At 37.1% G+C, this 27165-nt stretch overlaps 1 protein-coding gene across 3 annotated transcripts; it reads left to right on the forward strand.

Moving 5' to 3' along the window:
- Nucleotides 1-584: 584 nt before the first annotated feature.
- On the forward strand, nucleotides 585-20844 carry rad18 (RAD18 E3 ubiquitin protein ligase). 3 transcript variants are annotated; one of them, XM_077603170.1, is made up of 13 exons: nucleotides 585-801; nucleotides 3697-3775; nucleotides 4312-4373; nucleotides 4567-4637; nucleotides 9156-9511; nucleotides 10392-10491; nucleotides 10834-11021; nucleotides 11545-11615; nucleotides 11733-11793; nucleotides 13202-13333; nucleotides 15142-15265; nucleotides 16094-16135; nucleotides 20372-20844. In XM_077603170.1, the coding sequence occupies exons 2-13, from the start codon at nucleotides 3709-3711 to the stop codon at nucleotides 20463-20465; spliced, it is 1368 nt and encodes a 455-aa protein (XP_077459296.1). In that variant the 5' UTR covers nucleotides 585-801; nucleotides 3697-3708; the 3' UTR covers nucleotides 20466-20844. The 3 variants fall into 3 exon arrangements, with proteins under 3 accessions (XP_077459296.1, XP_077459294.1, XP_077459295.1); XM_077603168.1 differs by lacking the exon at nucleotides 585-801 and adding an exon at nucleotides 3173-3348; XM_077603169.1 differs by lacking the exons at nucleotides 585-801; nucleotides 16094-16135 and adding an exon at nucleotides 3173-3348.
- Nucleotides 20845-27165: the final 6321 nt, after the last annotated feature.

Below are 27165 nucleotides of genomic sequence, written 5' to 3' on the forward strand. Positions count from 1 at the left end.
GGGTTAGTAGTCATATAGTATATAAATAAAATACTTGTGTGACAATAGAAAGATTGACATGTAATGCCTGAATACAAGGTCTTAATATAATAGGCAAGGTAACTTCAGATATTTTTTCCTACATACGTTTTATGGGTCTGACCACAGATTTTTTTGAATAACTATTTTTCTGCAAGTCAAAAACGGCCATTCTGATTTTATAGAAATTTCATTTGTTCTCATGAAAACTGCACTTTGCGATTTGTTAACTGGTGTGGCAATTGAACGAAGTTATGCAATGTATCCATTCAGGAACCCCCTTTTTTAAGTACAAATTATAATAATATACTGTGCGTGTTATTAAGAAACGGTTGGCCTTAAATCTCAAAAGTTTTCCAAATATTGTCCAATGTCAGACAATCATCAGAGAATGCATAGACAGCCTACAGTTAATATTGTAGCCACAAGGTGGAGAAATTGAATAATTGCAGTGTATAGTTTAGAAAGGCTTACCCTTAGAAAGGCGTGTGCTTATGTTTGAGAAACTTCAGAAATTGTTACTGTTGCTTGTTGCTTCCTACTGATGAATGAATTAACTTCACCCCCAAAATGATAATTCAAAATGGTTGAACACAGCCTCGAAGGTGGCTCTATTTGCACCATCTTAATTATAACATTAACCAATGCAAAGGCAACATTAATGTAGTGCAAGTCACAGCGGAACAAAATGATCATAAATGTATTTCCTGCCTTTACCTTCACCTCCTTGGCCTCATCAACAAGGAGGCTCTCTTCAATTATGTCTTCCCTTGGGGGTTATTGGTGAGCTTGGCGAACATTCATTTTCCTAATCACAGTGAAATCATGTAAACAAGTGGAAGTCATGTTTAATTTATCTCATTTCCGTGCACATGTTTGCATGGTAAGTAGTGAATTGTATTTTCAGGTGAATCCCATTAAATGATAGACTGTGATGATGAAAGTGATGTGAGACCACCATTTTAATTATAAGAAATGAAGGTTCAGTTAACATAATTGCACCATCTGTAGCTCCTAATTCCTACGTGACAATAGCATACTTCAATTGTTTTTATACTTTGTCATTCTCAATGTGAAACAAAGGAGATCTGATAAGAACATCTGCCTCAAAGTTAACAGTTTCAGCTACACTGCATTATTTTTTTAAAACAGATTTAAAAACATAGGTTAGTTTCATAGAGGCCAATACATTTTATATTAAGGTTGAAATTGACACCGAGAATATCAGGCTTTAAGGCCTTGGTATAATTCAGCTGGGATAGACCCATGACCCTAGTGCCAATAACCTGTATAAAATGAATGAATAATATATTAGGGATAAAACATCGATTTAATTGTTGACATTTCATCAATATGAATGCTACAAAAAAGATGAATATATTGTGTTAAGGAGAACATTTGAAGACATTTTTGTGTCTTTTGTAAGAGAAGTACAGCACACATCTAAATGATGTATGGTCAAGGGCAGCTAAGGATTGTACTTGGATGCATTTTCATTCGAAAAAGAAAGGCTGCTCTCGTAAGTCATAGACTGGTAAATGAAAGATTAAATGGAAAACACATCACACATTCGAGGACAGTCCAATCACAGCCCATCAAATACTATACAAAAAATATCACACAGGCTCAATTTTGTTTTCAAATGTTCGAACACGGTACACAGGCAACCTAGAGAACATTATTGCTTCCAAGGAGCAGATGAAAAAACTCATTAAACTTTGAAACAACATCTTTAAAATCATACAATCAGAACACGATGGAGCACCTCTGAAAGGTCACAGGTTTTATTGGTGTCATTTGTTTCAGATGTTAAACATCTTGCACACATTAAAAGCTTCATGATCTAATCAGCACACAGTGCAATATAGCCATGCTGCATGTTGTTCCATTCCAGATTCATGTGGTACTTTGCTTGTTTCAGTAGTTCCAGCCAAATCCCATGCACGGCACCTGTATCTGCATACAATAATAACCCCGGATCAGAAAAATATTTGTGCGTGGCTTCAAAGTAATCTCCTTATTAGGACTGAGTTCGTAGTTTATGATGTGACCAACTATGTTTTTCACTTGCCGCTACTTTACATTTTGAAGACCGCCAACGATAATCTAATGTTGTCTGGACTTGGTTTCACAGGAGGACTATGTTCCTTTGGGCACAAGAAAGTTAATGAATTTGTTTCACTGATCCATGCCGTGCCGCTAGAACTTGCTTAGGGTGTACATTTAAGTAAAAACTCATTGTCTGCCCCCATTTGGCCCCCTTCAAGACCCTCAACAATGCATAAAGCTGCAAGAAATCAATAACTTTAGACGTCTTTAGAGATGAGATGAGATTTATTCAGTGGTGGGCCGTCAGGGCCTTCAAGGCCTTCTCTGCTGGCCTAAGAAATATCTGAATCATATATTATATTTTTCTACCATCAATACTTATTAAATAATTCCAAATTGTCTGTTAGCTTTCTTTCATTGCTTTTCCCCCTGGTTGCACTGCTTCCAGATGTGTTTTCTTATTGAAGCATTTAACCAATCACATTTCAGCCATTATTTGTTGCCAGGGTCAGAAATCTGCCTCAAATCCTTCACAATCAGTTCTGCGGGCTCTGCCACTTTAAACAAGCTCTGGCTAATCACCCCCCTGGCCTGGTTGTAATGTCTGAAAAGCTCCAGTATTTGTATTTAATCATGAAATGCTGCTAGGAAGTGGATTTTACACCATTTTTGTGCATTGATTTATTGATTTTTTTTTATGTGTCGCAGCTGGAGCTGCAGTCGAGGTTTTATAGCCATAAAATAGTTTTGGAGGGTTGGATTGATTCGTTGAAGGCGCTACGACAAAATGCACGGACCGCCACTGGATTTATTGGTTATTTATTTGTTTCTTTGTTGTTATTTGTGCACTTCATGGTGAAGCTTTAAATCTCATTATGCTTGTAATAATAAAATTACTATATACAATTTTAAAAAGAAACAGGAACATATAAATGAAGTAAAATGTTTTAAGAGAATAAACAAAACATTTCATTTAAAACGCACTCTGCTTGATACAAGGCAATTATACACCACTTCATACAACTGCCATACATAATTTTATATTTAATACGTACTTTACACGTCTGTGACACAAAGTCGCATTTCAGAAACTGCGACGTAACGGAAGTCGTCAAATGACGTGCGTGTTTTTTTTTCGCTTTCGGCGCGTCAAGCTGTTGTGAAAGCTACTGGTGCCCTAAAGTTTACCGGCAACTATAAACATAATTCACCTTTTATTATTTATCGATTATGGCCTCCCAAGCGGATGCAGATCTCCCACCAGCTCTCGTGCACGTGAAAGTAAGTTGGAGGTTTTAAGCATTATGATTTTGCGCTAAAATTCTCGATAAGACTTGCTGTGCACCCACAAAGCACTAAAATGATTGCACATAAAGTTATTAAAGCTTAGATTAATAAGCAGATCAACATAGTGTTCCATGTTCTTTTTATTGCTAAATCGGGGATTCTCATCCGTAAAATTCACAAAATGAAAACTGCACGCTGATTCAAGTGTAATTTTGCAATCATTTGATCATGCACTTTTCACTTCTGAGAGTCACTATACTAGGTTATATTCTTTGCAGTTTATGGCAGTCCGATTTGCAACAGGAGTCAAATATTTAATGTTCTGTTTTTTGCTTTCTACAGAAAGTTGATGCCATGTTGCGGTGTCCCATTTGTTTTGACTTTCTCAACGTTTCAATGATGACCAAGTGCTCCCACAACTGTAAGTACTGCATTTTAATCAATTGTTTAGCCTTTTTTTTATTTCTATTTATTTATCGGCCTCACAGTTCTGAGATCGAGGGTTCAATCCCAGATTCAGACCTTCCTGTGTGGAGTTTGCATGTTTCTTCTTGGGCTTGTGTGGGTTTTCCCTGGGTACACCGGTTTCCTCCCACCATCCCTAAAACTTGAGTGGTAGGCCTGTTGAACACTCTAAATTGCCCCTAGATATGAGTGTGTGCGTCAATGTTTGTCTCCTTGTGCCTTGTGATTGGCTGGCAAACATTTGAGGTGGTCCTCCGCCTGGTGCCCATCACCCTCCGTGACCCTTGTGAGGGTAAGCGGTATGGAAAATTAATGAATGAAAATTGTTAGGGCTGCTAACACCTGTCTTTACTTTTGCCCTATTTAACAGAGTATACATTTTTTTAAATTTTGATTTTTTTAGCACCTTTAAGTGACAAAAAACATTGTTTTAAAAAAAGTGACACTATTTTACCCAATGGTTTAATTTTTTGTGTGTGTTTCATTTGACAGTTTGCTCCCTGTGCATCCGGAAATTCTTTTCCTATAAGCTTCTGTGTCCAGTATGCAATGCAGTAAGTCTGAAGCATTACACAATGTTGCCTAAGAGAAGTCTCATTAATCAATTTGAGCTCGTGTCAAAGGTTCTCCTTCATAAGCGATGCCACATATTTAGGTTTAATTGGGTGAAAAAACATTATATGGGATCTTTAACTGAAAAGTACTAGTAACTTTTCTTTTTTTAACGTTTTTTTTTGTTCATCCTAGCAAGCAACAGAACAGGATTTACGGAACAACCGTTTGCTGGATGAATTGGTTGTAAACTTTCGTGCTGCAAGGTAAGCAGGCTTTATTTGTCCTATTTGTTTTCCCTGCACTATCTAGCGTGGAGTGAAAGAATGATGCAATGCAAAGCATGTTTTCGTATCCTGAAATGCATCCAATGCACGATTAGTACAGTGGTACATCAGGTTTTGAAAGTCTTAGGCTTCGAACGAAAATTTTTTTTTTTTGCTTCTGATATCGAATGAAAATCAGCCTACTCTATTATTAAGGCATACATTTTAAGCAACAAAAAGTATATATTTCTTCAATTATTTCATTATATAAGGCACATGTGTCAAAGCGGCTGCCCGGGGGCCAAATCTGGCCCGCCGCATCATTTTGTGTGGCCCGGGAAAGTAAATCATGAGTGCCGACTTTCTGTTTTAGGATCAAATTAAAATGAAGAGTATTGATGTATTTTAAATTTCCTGATTTTCCCCCTTTTAAATCAATAATTATAATTTTTTAATAAATGTTTTCTGTGTTTTTAGTTCAAAAATCATTTTGTAAAATCTAAAAATATATTTTAAAAGCTAAAATAAACATTGTTTTCGATCTACAAAAAACTGAATATTCAGGGATTTTAATCCAGTTCTTTTAATCCATTTATTTAAAAAAATCTAAATATTATATCTAAAATGGTCCGGCCCACGTGAAATCAAGTTGACGTTAAAGCGGCCCGCGAACCAACCCGAGTCTGACACCCTTGATATAAGGTATTCACATTATTGATATATTCTATTGTAATTTTACACAGTGCCCAGCAGAGGGACCTGGTTTGACATGCATACAAGTGCTAATTTGGCACAAATGTTATGATAAATAAAAAATAAACCTTTAAACAATACCAATAGAGAGCAGGAAGGGAGCATGGTAACTTATAAAAATCCCCCAAGAAACATCTGCATTTGAGTTTGGTGGGCACAGAGCTACCACTAAATGTCATGTCATCTATATGTTGCCTCTAGTAACGCACTAGAATATGAAAAATACTTATGTGTTTAGGGTGTAACGATTGAGCTATTTGTATCAATTAAGTACCAACCCAATAACATCGTTCGAAATCAATGTTTTTTCCAACAATGGTGTCATTCAAATGTCCGAAATGAGTAAGCAACACTATTTAAAAAGACAATTGTGCCAAATTCTGGCAGGTACTGTATTTTCACGACTATAAGGCGCACTTAAAAGTCTTAAATTTTCTCCAAAATAGACAGGCAGCCTTATAATCCAGTGTGCTTTATATATGGAAAAAAAATTAAAATGTGTCATCCATTGAGGGTGCGTAAAATACGTAAGTCGGCTGGGATAGGCTTAACCAACCGCTTTAACTCTTACAAGGATGCACGTTATGGAAGAGGAATGAATGAATGTTTTTCATCAGTCAGAACTAATGTGTACCATTTGTATTCTTAGTAGTCCCAAGTAATTTGTTCTTTTGTCAGCAAAACATTTTTATATCATCCAAATTGTCTGCTCTGCAGATGAGAATAATTCCTTTTAAATAGTCGACATTTTCTTCAGCAACCATGTAAACAACAAATCAAACTGAAATTCTGCTGGTATCACAATTGTAATTTATCTGTTTTACCAGTGGCAAGTTAGAATTCGTTCATCAATCACCTCAAGGTTATCAGTGCTGTAAAAGATCTCACTTCACACTGTTGACATTCTGAATGAACAAACGGCTCCTTTAATTTCCTGTCATCTTGAGTGCCAGAAAATGTATTTCCGCCAGGCGAAAAAAGGCCATGAACTATAGAACAATGATGTATATGGTGATTCATCCAATGAAAGATCCTGTGTTTTGAATTCTTTTTTCCTCCAAAACTTTTTATTTAAAGGGACACTCCAGGAATCTAAGTACCCAGATCCGGCAAATACATCGTCTGCAACAAACATTCACATCTTGGGAGACCTCAAAACGCATACAGTGGTACCTCGACATACGATCGTAACCCGTTCCGAGACTGAGATCGTATGTCAAGCTTTTCGTAACTTGAGCGAACGTTCCCCACTGAAATGAATTGAAAACAAATTAATTTGTTCCAACCCTCTGAAAAAACTGCAAAAACAGGATATTGAATTGGAAAAAATGTTTTATTTCTTCTAATTCACCATATATTGACAAAGTAATAAATAACAAGTGGTTTAATAGTAATAAAATGTGTTTAATAGATGTAAAATTAGACGCATTTCACGGAGGGGAGAGACAACGACACACACGGAGGCGGAGGGGGGGCTGTTCGGGGGAACTTTATCCACAGCACTCGTAAACGAACAAACAAATTTAAATTAACTTGGATAAATATATACAGACACACTCAAACATATGTTCATCAAAAAAGACTGCGCTACAATGATAAACAGCCTCTCATGTCATGGCCACCTGGCTTGGTCGCATCTCGAAATTTTAATCGTATCACGAGCGAATTATTCGATCGAAATTTTCGTCGTACCACGAGCATGTTGTATCACAAGGTACCACTGTATATATAACAGCCTAACCGGTATTTTGCGGTATTCTACCCTTCTCTTATATACACATCACTATTTTGATCCCACTAAAGGAGAACAGTGCATGAACATGAATAAATCTCAGTAATTTCCAAACATACTTCTACCTTAAAACATATCTCGTTTAAATACTAAGACAGCAATAATTTAAGTATGCTTTTAAAAGGCTTGGAATATTCATCCATGTCACATTAGTTTTCATTTTACTCCTGGGAATCTGGTCCAAAACGGATAATGGTCCTGATCTACATCCTGCCACTGACAAATGGCCTGTTGATAGAATCTGCTTTAAATCTGGTTATCTTCATCCGACTGGATATTTAAAGTGAGTGGAGACTGATTGCACTGCTGCAGGACCACTGAAAACATTTTTGGGTCAATGCAACTTGGATTGTGTTCAGATAAAGGGGCTGCTTTAATGATTTGTTTCTAAACTGATGAATATGTTGGGGAATAAGTCGTGAAAAGATGTACAGGTTTTGAGGAATTTAGTGCTGAATTGCATTTAGCAAGAAACTTTTTTTTTTTTATCTCTGCAGACGGCAGGATTTTTTTGTGTGTGGATCTAATCAGGTTCTCTGTAGGATAATAATAGTTATTTGAGTTTTGCAGCATGCCTCAGCTTATTTTTATCCTAGTCACTATCTTGGTATTCTATTTTTAGTAGCATCTGAAAGAATATAATAATTTAGTTAATTACGTTTATCCTATTATATTAAGTAGCATGTTTCTTAGCACAATTCCTTTACAATTTTTACAGTAAGGATCCCGTTTTGACATCATTCATATCTTTCTCTGGTGATGGCTTTAGAAATTGATGACAAAAAAGTAGAGCACTCCTACATTAAGTCCAAAGCTGAAGTCTCACACATCAACATTTGTGTTTAACTTCTGAGATTCATTATAGGACATTTTTTGTACAATTCATTGGCCAACTTTGAGGGCCTTTGATTTTTTTTTATGGTACACGGTCGATTGGTCGCCGGTCTTTTGGTCGTCGATCTTTTGGTCGCCGGTCTTTTGGTCGCCCGGAAGGTTATTGATAATTACCATTTAAATTGTTGCTCAAATTCCCTAAATACAAACTGTGAATTACTATTTAGTCATACTTAATGCCCTAGTAATTATTAGGCTAAAGAAAAGCTCAAAATTTCCCGGATTTTTATTGTTTTTTGTTGGAGAACTTATTACTACTGACGTAGCTTCCTTCTTAAAGGGACAATGCATGTACATACAAACTCATACACTCAGACGTCGGCTCAGTGAAACTGCTCATGGCCATTGTTGGCTTTTATTGATGCGTAGACCATGTTGTTTTACCTTGTTTTGTCGCCGGTCTTTTGGTCGTCGGTCTTTTGGTCGCCGGTCTTTTGGTTGCCTGTTGTTGCGGTCCGGGCGACCAAAAGACCGGCGACGAAAAGACGCCGACCAAAAGACGCCGACCAAAAGACGCCGACCAAAAGACCGGCGACCAATTGACCGCACACGTTTTTTATTTTAAATTCTTTTTTACATTAAAAAGATAGTAAAGTATTAGTGGGCTAGAGAGACTTGCAAAAGGGTGCATATGTGTGTGATGAACAGTATGGAGCCAGAGCTAATGGGTACACTGAGTTCAAGTATAAAGTTTTAAATATGGAAAGCAAAGCGTTGCACACCCCATTGGTTTGATTTTATTGCTACATAATGGACCTGCTGCCATTTATTTGCCTCTCACATATTCAGGACTCTAGACAAACTGTCGCCTTTTTCATGGTCTGTTTAAAAAGTGTCGCGTCACTTGGGCTAGTAGATATTGTAGATAAAGGTGACTATATCTTGACTCACTGATTATAACTTAGTATCTGTATTTTACCTAAATCGTGTGTTATGTCAACTGACAAACTGTGATTTTGTTACCCTGAATTTTTGCAATGTCATACAAAAGATGCACTTACTGCTCTTTAACATTCTACAGGTAAGCTCTCCTTGTTATAATTCCATGCACACACTCTTTCTCTGTTTTTTTTTCCCAGACAACAATTGTCACAAGCGTATTTTGACTCTTCACCTGTATCTCCAAAGTACATGGTATCAGTCAAAACCAAAGCGCCGAGATACAGAAGCCAGACGTGCAAAAACTCTGTTATGAGTCGCTTTTTCCAAAAGAGGCCCAGAAAGTCTCCTGCCAAAGCTGAAAATACGGGAGATACTTTCAATGCAAATGACACTGACCTGCACTCAACCTCTGTGGAGGAAGAGGCCATGGATGTGGGAGAAGTATCCCAGCAGGATGTGCTACCTGTCAAGCTAGAGGACACAGAATTACAAGAAGAAGAGTTGCCGCATACTTCTTCATCACCGCCAACAGATACAAAGCCTGTAATCAAAGGTTAGGATACCTCCACTTGCTACAAACAATTTGATAAAACTATGCATGACAGTTTGTGAGGCCTATATTGTAGTGACTGACTTAAAATAATAGGATTTATTAGAGTGTAATTGTTTCCGGCAACTGCTGTGAACTCAAGCTATATATACCCAAAAAACTGCTTTATTTCAAAACAAAGACATTGGGGTGCTTGGGTTGTGTCTATTTGTTGCAAAATGACACAAGTGGCCATTGGCCAACCAGCCTTGCATGCATGTTTTTTGGATGTGGGAGTAAACCGGATTTCCTGAGGGAAACCCATGCAAACCTGTGCAGAACATCGAAACTCCACACAGGAAGGTCCAGACCTGGGATCGAATCCTCGATCACAGGACTGTGAGGCTGACATGCTTAAGGAACTTGATTTACCAATTACGTATTATGTGATAAACCAGCATACTTTGCTGGTGTTCTGTCATAATTGCTTGCACTTTATAAGTTATGTCGAGTACAAAGGAGCTTGGGCATTTTTGGTGTCAAATTCATCCTAATAAGTTGCGCTTAGGTTTTCATTGTTTGTGTTTAACATTTTTCCTCTTTTATTGTAATGCTAAAAAAATCCTCCTTTTCATACGGGATTTAGATTCTACGAATAACCATATTTTACACAAAGGCCATTTATTCTAAATGATTGCTATTCCTTTAAATAACCTTACAGATTTTTTCGTGCTAAGTGCACACAGTGAAAGATAACATTCCGAAGATTTCATTTATTATATTCCTAAGATATCATTTATTATATTAAAAAAAACATTTGACATTTAAAAACCTTTAACATTGTTAACATTTTCTTTAGTTGTAATCTATGTATATTAAAGCTAATAAACCTGTTTTCTTGCAGTGGAGTGCCCGGTGTGCTCTGTACGTGTATCTCAGATGTTCATCAACAAACATCTGGACATGTGTCTCACTAGTGGAGAGAAGAAGGATAGCTTAAGGAGGTAAAGTAACTACGATTAAACTGAAAAACCACAATGCACATTGTTTAAAAAAATACAGAAAAAAAGACAAGTTTAAAGCACCCGTCTAAAGTAATTTAAAAACCACCTTATTCATTTTAATGAATGAATAAATACATTTCTGCTCTTTTTTGTCTTTCCAACATATTTCATACAAAATTTGTATAGTTTTATTATTCTTAAAGGGTTTAAGGGGTAGTGGGTATTGGAAACTTTAGAATGAATTAGGTCAGGCAAAAATGTAAGTTATGAAACCACTTTAGGAATGAATGAATTTTTTAAGTAGAGGTGCTACTGTACTGGTAAAACGCTTGTGTCTTGCAGCTCTTTTGGAAAGACAAGGCACCCAATGGGGAAGCTTGTGTACAATCTACTTTCCCAGCAGGAATTGAAGAGGAGGCTGAAGGAATGCCGCCTTTCTGTGCAAGGCTCCCGAGATCAACTGATTAAAAGGCACAAGGAGTTTGTGCATATTTATAATGCACAGTGTGACTCGCTCAACCCTAAATCAGGTAAAGCAGTACTACAAAGCTCCTTTTTTTGTTTTCTGTTAGATATTTGTTAATTATTTTCCCTTCTTTCTGTTATAAAATTGTTATTTGAGGCTGTCTTGCCATTTGCCAAAGAGGAAAAAAATGATGTAACATGCAAAGCCAAAATTTTTAATTGTTACTATTATTGATAATAACAGGGCTACCTGCAATTTTAAATAGACAATGTACAAACCACTTTTGTCTGCTTTCAACCAATGGCATTCGTCTCCAAAACTTAGTCTTAGCGGTTAATAGATGACATTTCAAACATGCAAAATTGCTAATTAACAGAATTTGTAAATAATGTGAACATTTTTAACATGTGCAAGGAAAATAGATAATTAGAAGCAGTAATGTGGTCCCTAGAAAAATAGGTTTACTGGCCACACTAGAGTGATCAAGAAAACAATAGTTACATTCTTAATTTCATTTCGAATACGGGAATTGAGCAAATAACCTTCATTGGATGCCATGAACAATTTAATGTCCTGTTTTTCAACAGCTGAAGAAATTGTGAAAGAGGTGGAAGCCAATGAGAAGATAAAAAATCAGCTGCAGGATAAAGCCAAGCCTGTGAGTTGGAACTGGATTTTTTTTTGTTATTGGGCGTTTGTGGAAGTGATTTATTCATTTCATTGTAATTTTTCTGATCTGTTTTTTAGATTACTAATGCTGATATTAAATGTGCAGGTTATGGTTTTCTCAAAAAAACACTCTGAGGAGGAAATTGATGAGGTTCATTCAATATATAGTAAGTGGCTTTTTTATATTTGGATTAATTACAGAGACTTTTTTTGTACTTTTATCATCAGGTGTCATTCCTGTCAAGGTATTCCCTTGGATCGCCTTATCGGTTAACAGGGATTATATTTCCATCTCTTTTTAATTTCAGCATCTTTTTTTTTTACAATTTTGACTTAACAAGTAAAGCTTTGCTGATCTTCTTGTAGCTTGCATCCTTTCTCTGTAAAGACATTTTCTTCCTCACATTTTGAGACATTTTTTGTCCATGTAGTAATTGTAAGTAACTATACGTCTTGACTAAATTATGCCTCTGCAACCTTAAAATATATGGCTGCTGATTGGACGATGATGGTTCTTCTTGTCACACTCATCACTGACCAATCCACATTAAGCCACAGCATAATGTATATTGATTTACGGTACAACATAAATATTCGTTTCCAGTCAAAAATGCTTTTTGTGGCGTTCTGGTTTTTTTTTTTTATCTCGAGTTTTAACTTTGGGGGAAAATGCCAAACATGGATTATACAAAAGAATATTTTGCTGTTAACTGTCATGTTAACAAGATCATTGGATAATTGTTTTCAAAATTATTGAAAAGTGAATGACTCATAGGAGGCGGCTTCTAATAATAGCTTCACCATTGTGATAACCTCTTTATTTTGCCCAGGAAGATGTGGATGAGTCACACTGCGAGCCAACAGATAGGAAATGATGTTGCCATCACGTGCACAGGCACTCTTTTGTCATAACATGCCATTTATCCTTTATATCAGGGCTGACGAACACGTGGCTTTTAACCGGCATGCGGCTCCCAGCCAAGCTCTTTGATTCTTATCATATTTTGTCTAGACTGTGGCGCTTTGTCTCATTTCATCTTTCTCTTTTTTCATTCTCTTCAATCACTGAAATTCATCCGGGCCCATTAAAAACAATACTTTATATTTCAAAAATGTGGCAGATTGGATTTTTTAAATGCTGCTTCTGATGTAAAGTGTGGTTCTTTGAATCACACAGTTTAAAATGTTGGCTCTTTTTGTTTCTAACCTGTTTGCCACCCTTGCTTAATATCATCAACAGCTGCTTATTGGACATTATGAATACATTTGAAAGTATAATTAGTAGAATGAGTGAATGCAAATTTCACCCACAATTATAAAAATAGTTACTGCGTACACCCTTTTTAGTTTCAAACTGATTTTTTTTAATTCAAGGGATTTATTTTAACTCTAGATCTTTTTCTACATTGTTTAAAAAGTGTCTGAAAGTGCTTAATTCATGATGCAAGTCTTAGCAATTAAATATTCAGAAGCCTACTTTAAAGGTACTTTACCTTAGAAAAGATTGACCATACAGCCTTTTAAGTACACTATGCCATCCAATCAAATTGACCTCATGCGTCATTATCTCCACAGGAAAGCAGCACAGCAGTGACTTTTCTCGACTGGTTGCCCAGGTTCGCGGTCGCCTAGATACAACTAGGAAGACTCGCATAAAGCAGGAGGTACCTGCAGGAGGCGAGCAGGCAGAACAAACACCTTCTGCAGGTATTGTGACTCTAAAGATATTCTCTTGCATCAGGGATTTTTTAACCCTCAAGGGGAGTTTTTAACCCTCAAGCTCCAAGTCCTAACTTGTGACAGCTTGCTGTGTCATTGATCCTGATTTTCCAAACGATCCCCTCAGGAGCACATTTCCCCTGTAGTTGAGTTTATGGATTTATTGTGACTTTTGTGTGGTTCTGCCTGGGGTGAAAAATGCATATTGCTATTTACCTAGTATGTTACGTGTGCGGTCGATTGGTCGCCGGTCTTTTGGTCGCGGTCTTTTGGTCGCCCGGACCGCGACAACGGGCGACCAAAAGACAGGTGACCAAAAGACCGACGACCAAAAGACCGGCGACAAAACAAGGTAAAACAACAGGGTTTACGCATCAATAAAAGCCAACAATGGCCATGAGCAGTTTCACTGAGCCGACGTGTGAGTGTATAAGAGTTTGTATGTACATGCGTTGTCCCTTTAAGAAACTACGTCAGTCAGGGTCTTAACAAGTTCTCCAACAAAACACAATAAAAGTCCGGAAAATTTGGAGCTTTTCTTTAGCCTAATAATTACTAGGGCATTAAGTATGACTAAATAGTAATTCGAAGTTTGTATTTAGGGAATCTGAGCAGCAATTTAAATGGTAATTATCAATAACCTTCCGGGCGACCAAAAGACCGGCGACCAAAAGATCGGCAACCAAAAGACCAGCGACCAATCGACCGTGTACCGTATGTTAAATACATTGTCACACCTGATTTTTCTTGCCTAAAAGCAACTTCAGTTTTCATCATCCTGAAACAACAGTTGCAAATGTGATGAATAGAAAAATAGTCTATAATGTACAATATATTTTAAATGCTGATTTACAATGTTGTGATTCCCTCAGATTTTGTAGCGCACTTGATGCTATTATGCTGCGTTCAGACCGCCACGTTTTATCACACGACAATGCGTCGCTCGCTCTATGGCTGTCACCAAATGCTGTTTTGTCATTTGCTTAACGCCACCAGAAATTGAACGCCGCGTACTCCAAACAACTTCATGTTTGCCTAACATAAAAATATTTAATATAATGACTTTAATTTCATTATTTTATGATTCCCCCCCACTAAAATTATTTCAGTTTCCAAATATTATGCAAAATGTAGTTCTGTTTTGATACAGACCTCATGTTGCTAAAGTCAAACCAAACAATTCCTGGTTCATGTGCCGTAAAAATAAGTAACAAAATGAGTTTACTCCTGTAAATTATGATTTTAATCCTGCGAAATTAAAATGTGTAATTGAATTAATTACAAATTTAATCGCATATTACTTTAATGCTGTAAATATTTGGAAATTTCTCTTGTAAGATTACAATGTTTGATTTAATTCTCGTAATATTGCGACTTAATTCTCTACTATTCTAGTAGTCCTATTTTTGTTCCCTCTTTGTTTGGACTTTTCTTGACTGGAGGCTGATGAATATTACGGCTTGGCCAACAGAAGTCACATGAATAAGTAAACATATTTGATTGGCTGCTTCCTCATTGTTGCTGAAACCTGTCGCAGAAAGATCAACTTAGCCTTCGTCTCTGCCGAGCAGAACGTCAATGCATGAATGTTGGACACAGCCTGTTTGGTTAAACTGGCAGGATCGCATGTTGCCAGTCACTTGGCTCCCTGTCATCCTTCCTGGCGCCCATCGTTCGTTGAGAAAAAAAAATGACGAGGCTGGTCTGATGGAGCATTAGAAATAAATTGTTCACTTGCATGACATGTCATTGAGGACATTTATATTAATGTCATAAAATATATTTGAACCATTCAGATCAAGTTACGGAATCAAGAAATTCGGTGGATATCAAGCCGGAAAGCGAGGAGGAAAGAGAGCCTTCTACGAGAGACATTGTTTTGTCTAACAGCCCAAGTTACAGTGATGTGTCTGTCAGCAGGTGAGGCTTTCCTAAGGTACTTTCGAGAATTTGGCACCTGAAGCATTATTGTGAGGCTTCTTTGAAGCCCAAATGCCTCTCTAGCCTCAAAGCCACTAAGTAAACTTAAGATCTACTTGAGGACATTGCTGGCTGTCTGTACTATGAGAGATGTGTGGCATGCCTGGCAGAATGCTTTTGGAGTTTTTGCACTGAGGTACAAAACCACAAATGAACTCCAAAAGAGATGTTTACTTTGCGGATACTCAGCATGTGCTGCACATCATAAAAACTGTCTAAGCAGGGATTTTTTCATAGCAGTCTTTCAAATGCACAGAACATTTAACGGTACTGGATTTGAGTGTAATTGCACATCCACTACAGGAGGTGGCATTGGTGTTGTCGTCTCAATAGTGTTGGGCTTTTTTTCACCAAGTAAATGATATGAACAGAGTGGACAAACCAAAGGCAATATTTTGCACAAGGATGAAAAGAACGGCCCCAAGATAGTTAGAAAAAAGAAAGGTATTCAAACAATGAGATGCTGAAAGAAGTACTTGGTTTTCAATTTAAATAAAGATGAGATGAGAGATGAGATGGCGAGCGAAACATTTTTTTTTTATTTGATGTTCCAATAGAAATCGGTCAAATCAGAGGTTAATTGCTTTACACCCACATTTGCGCTTGTCAGATTATTGCAGTTTTTCTGCGTTAATATTGATCTCCTAATGTGCCGTGAAATGTAAGGTCCAGTCTATAAAGTTTATTAAAACCTTGTGGCTATGGTAGGATCACACGATCACTAAAATTAACTGTTTTCCTTTCTTGTTTTTTTCTTTCCGCTCTCAGTTCAATTCCTGACATCTTTGAACCAGAACCTCCCGCAAATTAGTAAGTCACAGCTCTTGTTTCAAGAAATAAATTAATTATAAATCACGATCATTATTTCAAGCTTTTTTCGTGGCTGCATCTTGTTCCCGAAAGTTATAGGCTGAATGAGGATGTGCGCTTTTTTCCCCTTTTGATTTTTTGCGATTAAATGGGCTGCATTCTTGAATTGGCCCTACATGGAGAACCAAGTTGCACTTCTGGGCCCTTTCTCAATTCTAATCATTGTTTTTGGAAAAGTCAGAATAAGGACAAATGGTACTCGGACGTTTCGTCGAAAGACGTTTGGTCCCCGGACGTTTGGTCGACCGGACGTTTGGTTAACCAGATGACCGGACGTAGAACAGACGTTTGGTAGAACGGACGTTTGGTCGCTGGGTTTGCTCGCTGTCAAATTATGACAGAGTTTACTGTTGATATTTTGATATTAGATATTTAGATATTAAACGCACTCTCTCTCTCATGATTATAATTTTGAGAGCTAGTTTCAACAGTAACAACCCGGTGACCAAACGTCCGTTCTACCAAATGTCCGGTCGACCAAATGTCCGGTCACGAAACAAACATCTTCAAAGTTAAACAATTGAAGTAATGATGATTTTGTCTCAAATGACCCATCAATTGACTTGATCTGATTCAATCATCTTCCATACCGCGCATCCTTGTAAGGGTTGTGGGTTTTGCTGGAGCCTATCCCAGCTGACTTCAGGCAGAGGGCAGACTACACCCTAGACTGGTTGCCAGTCAGCCTTTGGGCACATAGCGAGACAGACAACCATTCACACTCACAATCAGTGGGAATCGAGCCCATGCCTGCCTGCACCAAAGTCAGGCAAGTGAACCACTACACTATCACGCAGCTATGACTTACTAATATAAAATCTAATTTAATTTTATAGCATTACGCTTCAAAATAGATACCAAATATTTGCGCATGTATGCACGACAGACCCTCTTTTAACAACTTAGGCTAACTTAGTGCTACTGTCATATAAACGGTAAATTACTACTTTTCTCTATGGTGGAGATTTTGGCGCCATCTCATGGTAGCTTTAGTTGTCTTGTCAGCTTGTTGATTAATGACCTTACCTTGAAAGCAGGCTATTATATGTCATTTTTGCAAAGTTCTCAATAGGATATCAATTCAAGTGTGTGCTCTCAAGCTGGACAGCACATTTGCCTGCCGAGCTTAAGATAGGTGCTTTCTGGATGCTGTACACTGTAGCCCTTCAGTCTTTTGTGTTTAAGATAAACAGTCAAAAATAACAAGCTCAGACTTAGTGGAGACTTGGAGTTTGGATGTTTAAGTGCCCATCATTTGCATGGAAGGAAGTGGGAAAGAAAGAGGCCTAATCTCTACCTTGCAGAATAACAGTTGGCAACCTAGGTGTTTGTTTTTGTCCTTTAAATATACAGTGTATATTTGTATATGAATCTTTACATGTATGTATATATTGTGTGCTTATATGTATGTATAATATAATATATTACTCGTGCACATAGGTCCACCATTGCACGCTCACCAGCACCGTCTGTGATCTCTTAGGCTTTCACTTGGCTACGTGTGGATTTGTGACCCAAATTCCAGTGGTGGAATGTTATTTTTCTTGCCAATATATTCAGGATGAAGAGACATGAGACACCTTGTCACAGGCCACGAGCTGATATCAATCTTTACTTCTGCATGTGATCTTTTAAGGGTTTCCACATGTGGCCTTTGCAGCTCCTTGGTGGTTGTCTCACAGACACTATCCCTGGGCGACAGCACTTTGTCCCCACGGTGATGTCAGGAAACACGCTCGTACTGCTGGAACCTTTTACAGAAAATGTTGCCTTTTATAGTGAAATACTGTAGAATTCTCGTATTATCGACTCATTATACAGCAGTTGCTGTGTCTCAATAGTGTAACCCACGCAGGCATGGGAACATGCAAACAGGAAGTTTGGTGATTTAACCCTTGATCACAGAACTGTGAGGCAGACATACTAATCACGTGCTACTTAAAAGGTTTTTAATTCCCTAAATATCTTTTCATTTGTAGCTTCACTTGTGTGGTACAAAAAAGGAGGGACATGGTGCAATAATGGCATTAATGGCTAAATAAATGTCATAACATCAGTGAAATTCATGCAAACAATATGTAAATACATATTAATTAGTTTCAAAAGAAAATTGGGTTGTTTTAGGGTACATACTTTACATTAGAGACATTCTGTGTATTTGTTGTTGTAGTGTTAGGAATATTGATTAATGAGTCCAAGTCTGTTGGACAATTCTGTTTAATTGACCTAATTTAAATAAAATAAAAAAATCAATTCGGCATTACTTCAACAAAATAATTCAACATATAGTGAGAAATAGTTCCCAGAGGACACATGTATTAATTCCTATCTTGTGTCAACAAAAGAACAAGAAATATTGGATTGGAAGAATTATGTGTGAATCTATCATTGAAATAATGTGATTGGTAATTGTCATTTAATTAGATGCATGGCCCCTTGTTCTGCTAGAAACAATTTGAATTGTAATGAATATGCTGGTGGCAAAATTTGGAAGCCGTTTGTTGAGATATACTATCTGAAATTATTGTCCCTCATCCCCCGCTTATTAATCAAATATAAATTCACTTAGACCGAGAAGATCCCGAGTTTTTTTTTCATATGAAATTAATTAGGAAATCTTTCTTTTGTCATTGCGTTTCTAAAGTTTGGTTTGATATGGAGTAATATACATCGCTTGTCTTATTTAACCCTTTTCAAATAAATATGAACTGGCAGAAAGCAGACCAGTGAACGAGTGTCCACGGGTGAGCGTCGGGCTCACAGTTCTGGGTTCGAGGGTCGATCCCAAGTTGGTCCACACCAACTTGTGTAGAGTTTTCATGTTCTCCCTGGGCTTTGCCCCTCGGTATGAGTGTGAGTGGTTGTCCGTCTCCTTGTGCCCTGTGATTGGCTGGCCACAGATTCGGGATGTCCCCTGCCTGGTGCCCATAGTTAGCTGTGATAGGCTCCAGCATCACCGTTGACCCTGTTGAGGATAAGAGGTTCAGAAAATGAATGAATGAACTTGTAGATTTGAACCACAGAAATGAAAACCAGTGATAACGTTGGCCGTTTGCTGATAGTGAATGTGTTTCAATGCTAAGTTTTTAACTCGTATCTTGTCATTATAAAGTAGAATAATAGAAGTTCTGCTTTCAAAATTGCTACTTATGTTTAGTAATGTTGTACCTTGTGATACAAGTTGAATTTGTTCAATGACAATGCTGGGAACTCAAAACTAAGGCAGTTACAAATAGATAGTTGACCAATCATTCAAGTGTTTTTCCAATTAGACTTGTAATAGGCTAATATATAAAATGCATTTTGGTACACTAAGCTTAACATTTTATCTATATATAACTATATAACTCCATCACAGTTTTCCAAAACAAAACCAAATGTTTGCAAATATGCTATTTTGATAATATTACAAAGGGTCTTTTTTAATCAAGGACTTCAGAAATCAGACGTATTTACTGTTAAACTTTTTTTAGGTAAACGTCAGTAAACAATTAATCGAATGTCAAGATAGCTGTCAATTAATTGATCGATTAATTTTGGGAGCCCAATAGCTGACTGGTCCACACGACTTCTCATAGCGCTCAGATTACATTTTAAGTCACGTGTTTTGCTCAGGTGTAGACTTTGCATATTTTCCCCCTGCCTGGCTTTTAAATGGGTTCTCTGGATTCCTGCCACATTCCAAAAACAATGCTAGGTTTTTCCCCTCATCAATGTGATTGTGGGTGTGAAAAGTTGTTTGTCTCTGTGTGCCCTGCAATTGGCTGGCAAGCAGTTCAGGATGCGTACTGAACCCCCTACCCTTTGTTAGCTGGACTGATTAAATAGTAGAATGTAAAAAAAAAAGGCAGTTTTATGCACAGTGAAAAAATTGCTTTGCCTTTTATTCACTAGAGCCGAATATAAATTCCAAAACTATTGTCTCACTTAGTTGCAGCAATATTAGTTGTTTTAATAGATCCCAGTAAGCCGACAGAAATATTTTGTAAATGTCAACCAACATTACAGCAGATTTTTACAATTAAAGCCACCATTTAACCCACAACAGTTAACCATCTGCTCTGTGTAAATGATATTGCAATAAAACTTTCCATTTCAGGCAATGTCTTTTAAAATAGATGTTGAATCTCTCTCTACCCGCCAATTCCAAAATTAACCAAATGTTTTTGTGAACAGTGTTACAGAGAGCAGAAATGTCAAAAAGCAGAAATCTTGCTCCCAGATCACTGGATCTTCAACCGCTTTGGGTAAAAGACGGCGTAAAACGTGACAAAAGACTTACTGAACATGGAGATTCCAGACTGCAAATTCAACATGATAGAAATGGAACAATTCTGATTGTCATGTTTTTGTCCATTTGTATTTACTTCCTTTATTTAGTCTGCTTCTATGACAGGTATTTAAATTCTGTCTGTCCCTCTTTTATTACCTTGGACATGTCATTTTTTTAACATCCCAGGCTCTATGTTAACATACTTATGAATAAAGCACAATTTATTGATTTATACTGCACTTCTGCGATAATTTAGAAATGATTTAGTATTATCTCTATTTGCACCATTTTGAATGGCATGTGCCCATCTAAACTTTGGAACCGGTTGAAGCTGTTTTACTAATACTCATAATAAAGACAAGACAATTAAACTGGATGAGATGTTGCCATGTTTTGGTTATTGTCCGGCCAAGTTATGAAAGTTCACTCATTTTCAAAGCAGATGAAGGAACTCATTTGAATTTGATCCTTCTTGATGGAAAAATGACTGAGGTCACTGTAATTCAATCAACCCAACACTGATAGAAAGCCGGGTCAAAGCAAGTGTGTCCACAGTTTTCTGCCATGTGGAGTTTATGAAAATATGAATAAAACAATGGGGAATTTAATCTTGATTGGAAACAGTTTGCTTCAATAGACAGCAGTGCTGGAGACTTTACCATCAGCCAGAGTAGTGACGAGTTGATGAACAAAAGCTTGACTCATAATTGCACTTTTCCATCTCAACTCTGATTTGGTCTCCTTTGACTTTTCCTTCACACTGCACCGTTGTTTGCCTTTTTTCTAATTAGCATGGATTTTACTCCCACTTGGTGCCGCACTCAGGTCCCATCTGGCTCCTGATTCTGACCTCATTTGAGTCATTCGAAAGAGCTAACAAGAATTCTATCTCCCTTTGGAAAGTCCTGCAAAAAAACTACAATTTAATAGGATTTGTGGCCGCTTCTGGCTTCTCAAGTCTGACCCGCTTATAAAGAGTTATAATCTCTGAAAGTCTTGTAACTATGTGAGAATTATATATCACGTCTCTCTGAAATGCCCTACACAGTTGTGATGGCCTGTGCTTTTTTTTGGCTTCTTACCCTCATTCTTTTAGTCTGGCGGGATGGGAAAGAAATAAATTCATAGTCACGGCGTGGAGTCTTGTCGCCGGTAACACACATTGCATCCACCTTGTCAACAGCGATCATTACAATAGGTCAAGTAGTATTGGCATAATCCTGTGGCAACACAAGAAAACAGCTCATCGGGTGAAAGTCATTAAAGCATAGGACGTGCTTAAGTTTAATTGTGTTGGTAAAAGACATGGTTGCGAAAGCTAATTGTTTAAAGGGTGTGTGGGCTACTTGATAGATCTGATAAATCCTATTTTCCTTTGTTTAAAACACATGTTTTTTATTCCCCCTACTCATTGGCATTACTGGTGTCTTAAAAAACTTCACTTGTAAATTTTTGTGGAACTGAGGATTTTCAACAAATTTATTATATACTTTGTGTGGTCCAGATATCTATAAAATGTGGTAAATCCCATTTCTTTTGATGAGCCAAACACTGATTGCTTCATCTCACCAGACAGTGTTGACAATAATACATGAGGGATGGGTTATGTGAATCGAAATGATCTGCTTACATTCCTTCGTGCTGACACATTTTGGTTGACATTTTTTTGGATGTGTCCCCTGCAGAAATATTCTAGCATGCTGACTTTGGCCGGATCATTTTTGACCTGTTTGACTTCTCTCACCCTTCATGAGGTCTAAAAAAAAATATGTTTATAGTACTACAAAGATGATCATTTTGGACAGCCATTCTTGAGTCACTTAGTTTTGGTTCCACGTTGACAGAATTTAAAATTTTCATTCTGATTTTTTCCCCCCCTTAAGTTAGTTCAAGGGTTAATTCCTACGGAATGCATAGAAAAACAATAAATTATTTTCCTGGGGGTACTGGTGAGACTCCTTATCTACAGACAGTGAAGGAATCCGAGGTGGACACCAGAAAATGTTTTGCTCCAATCAAAACGTAAAACAAATGAGTAAAATTTAATGAAGTTAAATATTCAAATTGGTTGACTTTTCCAATTTTACAGCCTGATTCCAAAATTTATTAAAATAATCCCTACAATACAGCAGCTCATCTATTTTTAAAGAAACATGAACATTATGTACATGTGCATAAGTATTCGTATCTTACCATTTAGCTCACAATTGAGCTCAAGAACATCCTGTTTCCACTTTGCTTAGATTCGGGTAAAAGGGGCATTTTTCAGTCAGATGACTCAAAGCTCCCAGACAAGATATCAGAGGTGATTGATTTCAGGACAGCCCTTTCAATGGCTCTGCAAAGGAATCCCATTTGTTAATAAATAAATACATAAATAGATAAATAAATAAATAAAACATAGTTTTATATTAAATTTGTGCATTTTTTATTTCATCATTGCAGTGGTGTGTGTGTAATGTTTTGGCCTTAAACAAATGCATTAATTACATATCAGAATAAGGTTGTACTAGCCCCACAAAGCAACACATTCTAATTCACTTTTATTTACAGTATATAGTAAGGCTTTTTTCTTTAAAAAATCGACATAGTATAGTAAGGCTAAGAAAGTCAGAGAATAAATCTGACTTCTGATACTTCTCCTAGTTATTGCTGTGGTCCAGTGGCAAAAATATTGGTTCAGAACTTGAGGTGGGAATCAGGAGTGATTTCAATTCCACTCTTTGCAATTCACAAATTGTTTATTGAGGTAATGAAAAGGATAAATATAACTTCCAATCACTTCATTTCAGAAGTCACTGTGGTCCAGTTGCAAAGACAAACGGTCAGAACTTCTGGTGGACTCAAGTTCAAATCAGGAGTGAGTTTAATTCCACTCTTTGCAATTCTCAAATTGTTTATTGAGGTGATGAAAAGGATAGATATAACTTCCAATCACATTATTTCAGAAGTCACTGTGGTCCAGTGGCAAAGACAATCGGTCAGAATTTCAGGTGGACTCAAGTACAAATCAGGAATCAGTTCAATTCCACTCTTTGCAATTCTCAAATTGTTTATTTAGGTGATGAAAAGGATAGATATAACTTCCAATCACATCATTTCAGAAGTCACTGTGGTCCAGTGGCAAAGACAATCTGTCAGAATTTCAGGTGGACTCAAGTACAAATCAGGAATGAGTTCAATTCCACTCTTTGCAATTCTCAAATTGTTTATTTAGGTAATGAAAAGGATAGATATAACTTCCAATCACATCATTTCAGAAGTTACTGTGATCCAGTGGCAAAGACAATGGGTCAGAATTTCAGGTGGACTCAAGTTCAAATCAGGAATGAGTTCGATTCCACTCTTTGCAATTCTCAAATTGTTTATTTAGGTAATGAAAAGGATAGATATAACTTCCAATCACATCATTTCAGAAGTTACTGTGGTCCAGTGGCAAAGACAATGGGTCAGAATTTCAGGTGGACTCAAGTTCAAATCAGGAATGAGTTCAATTGCACTCTTTGCAAATTCTCAAATTGTTTATTGAGGTAATGAAAAGGATAGATATAACTTCCAATCAAATCTTTTCAGAAGTCACTGTGGTCCAGTGGCAAAGACAAATGGTCAGAACTTCTGGTGGACTCAAGTTCAAATCAGGAGTGAGTTCAATTCCACTCTTTGCAATTCTAAAATTGTTTATTGAGGTGATGAAAAGGATAGATATAACTTCCAATCACATCATTTCAGAAGTCACTGTGGTCCAGTGGCAAAGACAATGGGTCAGAATTTCAGGTGGACTCAAGTACAAATCAGGAATGAGTTCAATTCCACTCTTTGCAATTCTCAAATTGTTTATTTAGGTAATGAAAAGGATAGATATAACTTCCAATCACATCATTTCAGAAGTTACTGTGGTCCAGTGGCAAAGACAATGGGTCAGAATTTCAGGTGGACTCAAGTTCAAATCAGGAATGAGTTCAATTCCACTCTTTGCAATTCTCAAATTGTTTATTTAGGTAATGAAAAGGATAGATATAACTTCCAATCACATCATTTCAGAAGTTACTGTGGTCCAGTGGCAAAGACAATGGGTCAGAATTTCAGGTGGACTCAAGTTCAAATCAGGAATGAGTTCAATTCCACTCTTTGCAATTCTCAAATTGTTTATTGAGGTAATGAAAAGGATAGATATAACTTCCAATCAAATCATTTCAGAAGTCACTGTGGTCCAGTGGCAAAGACAATGGGTCAGAGCTTCAGGTGGACTGAAGTTCAAATCAGGAATGAGTTCAATTCCACTCTTTGCAATTCTCAAATTGTTTATTGAGGTAATGAAAAGGATAAATATAACTTCCAATCATATCATTTCAGAAGTCACTGTGGTCCAGTGGCAAAGACAATGGGTCAGAACTTAAGGTGGACTGAAGTTCAAATCAGGAATGAGTTCAATTACACTCTTTGCAATTCTCAAATTGTTTATTTAGGTAATGAAAAGGATAGATATAACTTCCAATCATATCATTTCAGAAGTCACTGTGGTCCAGTGGCAAAGACAATGGGTCAGAACTTCAGGTGGACTGAAGTTCAAATCAGGAATGAGTTCAATTCCACTCTTTGCAATTCTCAAATTGTTTATTGAGGTAATGAAAAGGATAGATATAACTTCCAATCAAATCATTTCAGAAGTCACTGTGGTCCAGTGGCAAAGACAATGGGTCAGAACTTCAGGTGGACTGAAGTTCAAATCAGGAATGAGTTCAAATCCACCCTTTGCAATTCTCAAATTGTTTATTTAGGTAATGAAAAGGATAGATATAACTTCCAATCATATCATTTCAGTGGTCACTGTGGTCCAGTGGCAAAGACAATGTGTCAGAATTTCAGGTGGACTCAAGTACAAATCAGGAATGAGTTCAATTCCACTCTTTGCAATTCTCAAATTGTTTATTTAGGTAATGAAAAGGATAGATATAACTTCCAATCACATCATTTCAGAAGTTACTGTGGTCCAGTGGCAAAGACAATGGGTCAGGATTTCAGGTGGACTCAAGTTCAAATCAGGAATGAGTTTCACTTCCACTCTTTGCAATTCTCAAATTGTTTATTGAGGTAATGAAAAGGATAGATATAACTTCCAATCAAATCATTTCAGAAGTCACTGTGGTCCAGTGGCAAAGACAATGGGTCAGAAGTTCAGGTGGACTGAAGTTCAAATCAGGAATGAGTTCAATTCCACTCTTTGCAATTCTCAAATTGTTTATTGAGGTAATGAAAAGGATAGATATAACTTCCAATCAAATCATTTCAGAAGTCACTGTGGTCCAGTGGCAAAGACAATGGGTCAGAACATCAGGTGGACTGAAGTTCAAATCAGGAATGAGTTCAATTCCACTCTTTGCAATTCTCAAATTGTTTATTTAGGTAATGAAAAGGATAGCTATAACTTCCAATCATATCATTTCAGAAGTCACTGTAGTCCAGTGGCAAAGACAATGGGTCAGAACTTCAGGTGGACTGAAGTTCAAATCAGGAATACGTTCAATTCTCAAATTGTTTATTTAGGTAATGAAAAGGATAGATATAACTTCCAATCACATCATTTCAGAAGTTACTGTGGTCCAGTGGCAAAGACAATGGGTCAGAATTTCAGGTGGACTCAAGTTCAAATCAGGAATGAGTTTCACTTCCACTCTTTGCAATTCTCAAATTGTTTATTGAGGTAATGAAAAGGATAGATATAACTTCCAATCAAATCATTTCAGAAGTCACTGTGGTCCAGTGGCAAAGACAATGGGTCAGAAGTTCAGGTGGACTGAAGTTCAAATCAGGAATGAGTTCAATTCCACTCTTTGCAATTCTCAAATTGTTTATTGAGGTAATGAAAAGGATAGATATAACTTCCAATCAAATCATTTCAGAAGTCACTGTGGTCCAGTGGCAAAGACAATGGGTCAGAACATCAGGTGGACTGAAGTTCAAATCAGGAATGAGTTCAATTCCACTCTTTGCAATTCTCAAATTGTTTATTTAGGTAATGAAAAGGATAGATATAACTTCCAATCATATCATTTCAGAAGTCACTGTAGTCCAGTGGCAAAGACAATGGGTCAGAACTTCAGGTGGACTGAAGTTCAAATCAGGAATACGTTCAATTCTCAAATTGTTTATTTAGGTAATGAAAAGGATAGATATAACTTCCAATCATATCAGTTCAGAAGTCACTGTGGTCCAGTGGTAAAGACAATGGGTCAGAACTTCAGGTGGACTGAAGTTCAAATCAGGAATGAGTTCAATTCCACTCTTTGCAATTCTCAAATTGTTTATTTAGGTAATGAAAAGGATAGATATAACTTCCAATCACATCATTTCAGAAGTTACTGTGGTCCAGTGGCAAAGACAATGGGTCAGAATTTCAGGTGGACTCAAGTTCAAATCAGGAATGAGTTCAATTCCACTCTTTGCAATTCTCAAATTGTTTATTGAGGTAATGAAAAGGATAGATATAACTTCCAATCAAATCATTTCAGAAGTCACTGTGGTCCAGTGGCAAAGACAATGGGTCAGAGCTTCAGGTGAACTGAAGTTCAAATCAGGAATGAGTTCAATTCCACTCTTTGCAATTCTCAAATTGTTTATTGAGGTAATGAAAAGGATAGATATAACTTCCAATCAAATCATTTCAGAAGTCACTGTGGTCCAGTGGCAAAGACAATGG

The sequence above is a fragment of the Stigmatopora argus genome, chromosome 6 (genome assembly GCF_051989625.1).
Source record: "Stigmatopora argus isolate UIUO_Sarg chromosome 6, RoL_Sarg_1.0, whole genome shotgun sequence".
Taxonomy (NCBI): domain Eukaryota; kingdom Metazoa; phylum Chordata; class Actinopteri; order Syngnathiformes; family Syngnathidae; genus Stigmatopora; species Stigmatopora argus.

Bases quoted from the DNA above. Each gene is read 5' to 3' on its own strand.
- rad18 (XM_077603168.1), top strand. From the start codon at position 3,298: ATGGCCTCCCAAGCGGATGCAGATCTCCCACCAGCTCTCGTGCACGTG. The intron at 4,374-4,566 runs GTAAGTCTGAAG...TGTTCATCCTAG, and splicing joins TGTGTCCAGTATGCAATGCA to CAAGCAACAGAACAGGATTT. The intron at 11,616-11,732 runs GTGAGTTGGAAC...TTAAATGTGCAG, and splicing joins TGCAGGATAAAGCCAAGCCT to GTTATGGTTTTCTCAAAAAA.